Raw genomic sequence first — 8,196 nt, 5'->3', positions numbered from 1 at the left:
TAAGAGAAAACATTAAAAAAAACAAACGATTGGTCCTCTTTTATTGTTTTATTGCAAATATTACTTTTCTGTGGGAGATATTACAGTGATGTGTCCCTAAACCATCCAAAGATAAGATAAAATATACAATTAGACATATTAAACCATAAACAGCTAGCAGAATTGTTTACATATGTAACAATTTGACAAACAAACAAAGCACTATACATTTTCAAAATATGAATAAATAAGTAATGCTGTCCTTGTGATTTTTCTTGTAATTACATGCCTAAACGAGGTGAGGGTTGGTGGATAAAAATGCATGACCCCCAAAACCCCCACATTCCAATGAGTACATTTTGCAGAAATACCTGTTTTACCTTTGGCCCAACAGATGGTTTCCATGACTCCTACTATCACTTCAATTCAATTTTATTTAAAGACACCGTCACAAATTTACACAAATAATTTACACTGGAAACAGTAAGATAAATTTGGCAAAAAATCATACCTGAACCCTAAAAAAAAACCCCAGTAGGAAGAAAAGAACAAGAAAAAAAGCCACGTTCTCCAACTTTAACAGGTGCCTTTCTGTGTCACTGAGCACCTTGTTTCCTGCCCCTGAAATTTAGAAAAAAAGTAGCTTCACACCAAAGAGATTTAATCAATTTTTTTGACACCAGGTGGACCTCTATAAAACATCCCATTAGGGTGTTTACCGATTCCTGTCCTCGTTCTTATATCTCATTAAAGTAAATCCAGAGCACTCACAAAGTAGGACAGCACAGGTGATAAAGGTAACGCACGTGCCAAAATTCCCTCGTGCTCCACACCCACTGAGGAAAGCTTCAGGCACAACAAACACCATTTTTCTCTCCAGACCTTGGGGGAGTTTTCAGCACAATTTCATGTTAATAAGGACCAGGCGTCCTTTGGGGGGAAAAAGGTAAAATTCCCATACAACTGAGAACGCGAGTCGGCGACCGTCCTCCTTTAAGGAGGAATAAAGTTTTTAATTTTGTATTTCTTCGCTAGGCCTGAGCCCTGGAGACCAGGTAGTAGAGCAGGAAGAAGACCAGCACCAGCCCCACGGAGATGTAGCACAGGACCCTGCGGTTGTCTTTGCCCGAGAGCACCATGGTGGAGAACCTCTTCACGCTGCCCGTCAGCAGTCCGGTGGTGCTGAGGAAGTCGGAGTCCTGAAAAAATAAAAAATAAAAAATAAAATAAAATAATTTCAAAGAACAAGAAAAGGTACAACAAGTAGGGAAGGTGCTTGCAAATAAATACAGTATTTATAACCACCGCAAGAGGAATGTTAGCTGCTAGCAGACAGCCTTATCCCAGTTATCTTACAAAGCTGTATTGGAACCATGTCCTGGACAAACAGCAGTTTAAATGGCACTGACTATAAGTCAATTTGTCATTATCACCCCGATGTATGTACACCCATTTTTATGCTTCATTCATTCAGCCATTACAGTGTGGGGTTTACCCAGGGGGTGGCTAAAGCCTTTCGGCCGCCCTAGGCAAGATTGCGAAGTGGGGGGGGTTGCAAAAGTAATTGCGAACCCGCCCCTCCAGCTGGATGATGCCCTTGTTGCCGATCCCTACACCCAGCCCCGGGGTTACTACAGTGTTTACTTTCAAGGCAGCCGAACATAAGCACCTAAACTTAATTTGAACACATCGGTCTCCTAGTTACAAGCCCTGCCATTTATATCATACCACTCAACACAGGGATCTGAAAATATAGGGTGATTAAGATGCCTTAATGGAGGTTTTTCTCCGTTGACCAAACTCACCATGCCGTCCAGATACGAGTTCTGTTCATCTGCTTCTTTGTCGATGTCGTAGGCAAGCTGTAAAGAGAAACAACAAAATCCTGAACTCCTGCTTGGTTTCCCAACCAGCACAAAATCATACTGCACAGCAGTGCAAGCCTTGCGTTAAGTTGTCTGACAGCAAACATACCGATTTCAGTCTGGAGACTTTGGTGGCCAGGTTGTCAGCAAGAAGTTTGTTTTCTGCGTCCATCATGTCATCCACAGCGCCATGTCCTACATTAAAAAGTGACAGTTCGTGAGAATTTGGGCATCTCTTTTGAGTTCACCACAGTCAGACCACATAAACATTTCCAACATAACGCACAGCATTGAATTTTAGCTACGCAACACATGAACGTTAAAATGTAATATTGCTATTCCGTGCGTCAGACAAGCTTTGCAAATTTGTCGGCTTACCTTAGCTATGTATCCTATGTGTTCAAATTATCGTTTGCTAACCAGCTAGCATATCCGAAAAGTAAACAAAGCTAAAGCTAACTCAGCTCACGACCAACCACTTCTATTTCGAGTAGGTGTTGCGCGTCTGTTTTTAAACACAGCGATTAAAATTAAAATAAGCTTAAATGACAAGAGGCTATAAGTACAGACGTCTCGCTAGAGCTTGACGAGTAGTCAGCATTCAGCTACATGTTATGACTTACCCCTGTTCCAATCGGCCATCTTTGCGTTTCAGTTCAATGCTAATTTCCTCCCGGTGGTCGAAACGAGTAGTGCTGGACCTCGCTGTGCAATACATTGAGTCACTCTTATAAATATTATTCGGTCAATATGTGTTCATTATTATAATCTTACTATACTGACATTTGGCAACAAAAAAAATGTATAATTACGATTTAAGGACTAATTATTATACCTACATAGCTTACATATAGCTGAAAGTATTAGCATCATAAAATAAAACATAAACAGACACAGACACGCCCACGCACAGCCCCAGATCTCATATATTCCCTACAACATATCCAACGCAAGAACATTTATTTTGTTTATTTAAGGCTTCATGTTTGTGTCAATGGGCACAATCCTGGTTGGTAACATAAGTTATCCTGGTTGGTGAGATAAGTGTTGTTCACTGTAACTCTTAGAATTTCACAATTCCATGTATCAATTCTGAAGACTGTGATTTCTGGTGCTAGTTGTTATGATCCGCAGACAGACTATCTATCCCTGTTTTCAGAGCATTCTCCTGAGAGCGCAGGTTAAAATGCCAATTTAAAACTTCACATCCCAGAATCCCTCGCGATAAGATTGCGATCCTGCGCTAATCTTATCATCCTTTTGAGCCTTCCCGTTGCTAGAATCAGTCAGGGCAGAAGAGTCAGAATAACAGCGTGAGTCACATCGAAATTTTCTACTGCGAGGGGATTTGTACATGACTGTCGGCGAAGCTAGTAAAATTGGGGTGCTCTTGAGAGACGGCAATGAAAATGGATTTGAATGCCATTATAGAAAAAATGGAAACTGGCGACCAAGATGCTGCTTTGATGGCTCTGCAGGCTTACAATAAAGAGGTAATTTCACAACATCATAGAAGTCATGCACATAACCTGCTTTAATTTGCCGCCTAACCTGATGCTGCGTTTGCTACCATGCATTTTCACCTGTAATGTTGCGCATATGGTAGCATATTTGAGAGCTAGCCGAATGAAAGTATGATTACGAAGTAGGCTAACAGAACAGAAATACTGTAACGTGTTTAGTCCTATGACGCCGATCCTGGCCCGATAAACACATCAAGTTAGAAGTGGGGTTATAAACCGCGGATTATAAACCGTGTGACTAGTCGTGCATAGCTGTAATACCTTCTAATGCTTTTAACAGCTGTCAGTCATAGAATACAATTCGTTGTCTGTGTTATTATTATGTAAAAGAGGGTATTCGCGGCGACGGCAGTTGTAGCTATGCTGTGAAAAAAACCTTTTGTTCTACGGATTGGGACATCCCTGTTCATGATTCATTCTCGTTTAATGAAGCTCTCGTTAAAATGTTGCTCATCTCGCAATTTCACATACCATTTCCATAAAATAACTCCCAACAGTTGTGATGATGATGATGACAAGGATTGTTATTATGTAATTTATCAGACAGCATTACATATAACAATTTAGGGACATCGACGACATCAGAAGGATAGGCTAACCAGCGATAATTATTGCTCACATCTGATGCATAAATCACAATTTCTTTGAAGCATTAATGTGGTAGGCTGTTACCGGACAAGTGAATTCGGCGTCTAATTAGAGATCACAGCTCAGTGGCTTCTGGACAGAGTTTGGGTTGAGATGGTCCCCTGATGCGAAAGTAAAGCACGGCTTCATCCTTCTCGTGTGTTTAATTCGTTTAATTCATTTATGAAGCAACCTGGCAGTGGCCAGTTTTTCGTTTTACCACACGATGATTATTCCCTATTTAAGAGAGCCAAACTGTCTGTAACGCAGTCAGCAGCAGACCATCCGGAATTGGGTCGTATATATTGATGTATAGCCTAGTAATGCTGTTCTCACGAAGGCGGTGATGTTTTTAGGAGGAACTCCATCCCCAAGTCCGTATGTACTCATACAAACTGCAAAATTAAAATGCAGTCAATGAGCTTTCTTAGAGAAAATAACAAACTTTAATAATAATAACCATACAGCTGGTAGATTTATTTGAGATGAAGAAAAAGCCAAAACAAAGGTCTGGCTCGCTGAAAGTGCTTCTGTGGTTGTGCGTGTGCTTGAAATTGCTTACTGCCCTCAAACCATAAGTTCTTCCATTATTGGTTCTCACTAAATAATTCTTCTCCCGTTGTTTTTGAGGTTAGTTCATCCTTGCCCCATAAGGCCTGGCACTCAAACATTAGGGTAAAACAGTCAGAGTCCTCATAACCAGGGCTGGTGTTCGATATTTTCAACCGCGGAACAAGGTGGCGCTTTTTAAAAAAAATCAAAGTGGCCGCGTACAGTCCACTTCAACCCTGGGAAAAATTACATTAGTTAAAATCAGCCCAGAATGTGTGTGCACGCGCGCGCGTACGCGGGTGTGCGTGCTGCTGTGTTATAGCTTGCAATTGGATTATGGTGACTGAGCAGCACGAATGGATGTCCAAGGCCCTGTCAAATCCAGCAGAAGCACAGCAGAACTGCGCCCGATTTAGCTCGGTAAGTGAGCTTTCGCATCGCCAAAGTCCCGTTAGCTAAACTGGCGCACCGATCCCTCCCGGCACGTGCTCCGTCCATGTGGCCTGGCTTCAGCGACGCGAGTTCGACGGGAGCTCACATCTCGCGCGTACCGGAGGAAAGCAGGCCACAGTTTACTTTGAGTTTATTGCCAGTCACTCTGTCGGGTCCCCTCTCTGCCAACATCTCTGACCTTCACCGCAGAGACGAAGGGAGGTGAGAGCAATGAAAAATACGTTTGGATTAAAAAAGAGCCCCAGACCTAGACCTAAATCACTCTGATGAATTATGCAATATCAACTCTTAATGTACTCAACTTTTCCATTGCGCTCTCCCCACCCGCCCACCCATTTTTTTTTTGTTTCAGAAAAGCCAGTGCTTCACGTTTGACACACAAGAACAGGAGGAGAGGGAGGTAAGGTCTGCCACTCAATAACAATGCCATGCCCGGAGATGCCCGTTCCCACATTGTCAGCGTGCTTCCTCATTGGTCAACATATTTTGCTATTGGCCCCATCGGGCTCCTGGTAGAGAGAAGAGCTGCATTGTGGGAAATCACATTTGGCCTCTTGTTTAATTTCCTCTCTTGGACCCTTAAGGTGGTTGCCGTAGAAACGAGCACAGACTTTTACATACGCGTCCTAACAAATTATGCTTTTAACTACGTTATCAGAGGATGTTGTCAGGTCACATATCCAGGCTTCACTTCACACCGTTGCGTAAGAACTGTTTGCAGCATCGGTGCAGAGTCATTTGTGTCATAGAAGTAGCTGTTGCAGTTTCATTTAACTTCCTGTCTCTTTCTCACTAATTAATTTTCATCTTTATCTTTCCTTGCATGCTCATTTATTAGGATGGAAATTTACAAGAGGTACCAGTGTAGCAAAAAAAAAAAAGAAATCTATGGTAGTTGACTTGCGTAATGAAACCCAAGGCTTATCAACAATCAGAAAACCAAAAATCAGATTACGGTCAGCGATGACTAAATTGGCACGTTGGTCAAAGTCAGCCTGCTTCGGCTGTGGTATGTGCTCGTCACAAATAGCACGCAAAGGGGATTTGCTTTTCAAAGCGGCGAAATAAGCTGTGGGTTTGCACTGTCTGGAGTAAGCCTCTGCCCGTAGACAGCCTGAGTCTATCTGCAGAGAGGGTGTGTGTTCAATGGCGTCTCTGTAGCTGTATATTTGTGACACGCATTCAGCATAACGAGATAAAAATAAGTCCCCTGGGGCAACCTCCCTCCCAACCAGCATTGGATTTCCTGTGTGGTTTGTGTGGTCGCTACGACAACCCCACAAGCCACGCCCACTCCCAGCATCACTCCTAAACCGAGTAGCGTTCGCGTCACGGTGGGAAGGGTGGCGAGAGGCGTCTTCACCTCCTGCCCGGCGTGGCAGGGCGTCCGGCCCTCCCATTTTCAGTGCTTTTTCCGAAATTAAAAACGGGTACACCGTGTCCCCCGTATCTCAGCTTCCGCGCGCGCTGCTGCGCTCTTACTGGAGACAGGGACGCACTGCAGCGGCATCTTAACCCAAGACCTGGGGTGGGTAAATCAGCTTACCCATCGCCTGGGGCGGGGCGGTGATTTCGGCTGGGACTTCGGCCCGCTGCTCCTTGCTCTGTTGCCACACGCATTTTATTTATTTATTTTTTTTCTGTTTTTTTTTTTGCTTTTTTTTCCTGGATGGGGAGTTATATTAACAGATTACTAACAGCCCCCCCCCTGCGGTGTCCTGTGGACATCAGTCACTGGAGCACAACTCCAGAATCTCCCGTCTGGCACAGAGAGTGCGACAGACACACCAAATCAATGACGCCCGTCGGCAGGCCCAAATTGGTTACCTAACGACTGCCAACCTAATTTGCCGTTCTCAGCTGTTCACAGCATTCACCAGATATCGTCCAATAATGCATTGCAAGCAGAAGAAACAGAACCTTTATGCAAAATATGCAATTTCATCACTCAAGTGAAGGCAGACTAGTTTTTAGCTTTTTTTTTGCGTGTGCATGTTTATTTTTAAGAAAACCTTGCACAGTTGCAGCTGTCTTGGTGCCACTATATTTGTGCTGCTTTCACAGTTTTAGCTGTGCCACGTTCACCTTCCTTCCTTTATTTTCTGAGTTAGCACTTTGTAGCAGTGTGACTGGCCCGCGGCGTACAAGGAAGGAAGTGCTTAACGTTCCCTGTAAAACACGGAGTCGAGGCTTCTCGCCGGACGGCTTTGCTTGTGTAGGGTAGTTCCTTATGAGCATGACAGGCTGGCAGAACGGCAGCCTTGGCGGAACATTCCACTTGGAATGTAGGTCACGCTCTCAAGGAAGCTAAACTCTCCCAGACCTGCTGAGAGAAACGATGGGAGGGGAATTTATTGATCTATTAGATTTTTTTTTTTTTTCTAAGATTTATCTTCAGCCAGGCTTCCCCACAAGACAGTCTCTCTCCTTCGTATTCTGGGAGATTACTTTACCCCAGAGCCCGACTTTGTTCTGACCTTAAAATGGTGGCCGTCTCTCTTGTGGAGCATGAAGGAGATGTTCAGTGCAGCTCTCAACCGAAGGGCCCGTAATTCTGCTTGCAAAAGCTCTGCGATCAGAGGGTCAGCGCCTGAACACACAGAGCGTCCAGTCAGCAGCCCTGAGAGAGACGAGGGTGGCACCTGTACACGGGCCTTACCTGTACACAGACAGTACTGGAGAAACGATATCCAACACTATATAAAATTGTATCTAACACCAGACGCAGACGCATCGATTCAGACAAAACAGAGATTTTTGACCGTTGGTATGAAAAACGACAGGGTTCATTCAGTGATGAAAGCTGCTGTACTGTGTGGGGTGTGGGGGGGGGGGGGGGGTCAGAGTTCAGTGAAGTGCTCGGGTCCAAATTGAAGCTGTCAGGGGAACAGACGGGAGGCTTTAATTGAGTGGTGAAGTCAGGATTGTTCAAGGGCCCGTCGCAAAGATCGATACCCGCAAGCGGAGCTTTCTGCCAAACCACCCCCCACCCCCCCCCAAGCTTTTACTTGGAGGAGACGTTCCACTGACCTGACCTGCAAGTCTGCCTGGTGAATAAATCACAGCAGTTAGAGCAGGTAGGAGAGGATCTCAGAGAGCAGTAGTGAGTAGGAGAGGATCTCAGAGAGCAGTAGTGAGTAGGAGAGGATCTGAGAGAGCAGTAGTGAGTAGGAGAGGTTCTGAGAGAGCAGTAGTGA

At 44.4% G+C, this 8,196-nt stretch overlaps 2 protein-coding genes across 6 annotated transcripts in view; one reads left to right on the top strand and one right to left on the bottom strand.

Annotated features, from left to right (window-relative positions):
* Positions 1-33: 33 nt before the first annotated feature.
* Positions 34-2,597, bottom strand: LOC135242177 (BET1-like protein). Of its 2 annotated transcripts, none has more exons than XM_064313133.1 (4): positions 2,468-2,597; positions 1,954-2,039; positions 1,785-1,841; positions 34-1,178 (listed from the first exon to the last, which is right to left on the bottom strand). In XM_064313133.1, exons 1-4 carry the CDS (start codon positions 2,484-2,486, stop codon positions 1,011-1,013), a joined length of 330 nt encoding a protein of 109 aa, XP_064169203.1. In that variant the 5' UTR covers positions 2,487-2,597; the 3' UTR covers positions 34-1,010. The 2 variants fall into 2 exon arrangements, with proteins under 2 accessions (XP_064169203.1, XP_064169204.1); XM_064313134.1 differs by lacking the exon at positions 2,468-2,597 and adding an exon at positions 2,223-2,461.
* A 477-nt stretch (positions 2,598-3,074) lies between these two features.
* ric8a (RIC8 guanine nucleotide exchange factor A) overlaps positions 3,075-8,196 on the top strand; it is a 14,771-nt gene continuing 9,649 nt past the window's right edge. The window contains exons 1-3 of one of the 4 annotated variants that reach the window (XM_064313122.1): positions 3,075-3,337; positions 5,352-5,399; positions 5,838-5,855. In XM_064313122.1, the coding sequence (XP_064169192.1) occupies positions 3,248-3,337; positions 5,352-5,399; positions 5,838-5,855 (156 nt within the window). In that variant the 5' untranslated portion in view covers positions 3,075-3,247. The remainder of the gene's footprint in view (positions 3,338-5,351; positions 5,400-5,837; positions 5,856-8,196) is intronic. The other 3 variants (XM_064313124.1, XM_064313123.1, XM_064313125.1) reach the window with 3 other exon arrangements.

Source organism: Anguilla rostrata, chromosome 16 (genome assembly GCF_018555375.3).
Source record: "Anguilla rostrata isolate EN2019 chromosome 16, ASM1855537v3, whole genome shotgun sequence".
In the NCBI taxonomy this organism is placed as follows: domain Eukaryota; kingdom Metazoa; phylum Chordata; class Actinopteri; order Anguilliformes; family Anguillidae; genus Anguilla; species Anguilla rostrata.
This window is presented reverse-complemented; position numbering and strand designations above follow the sequence as displayed.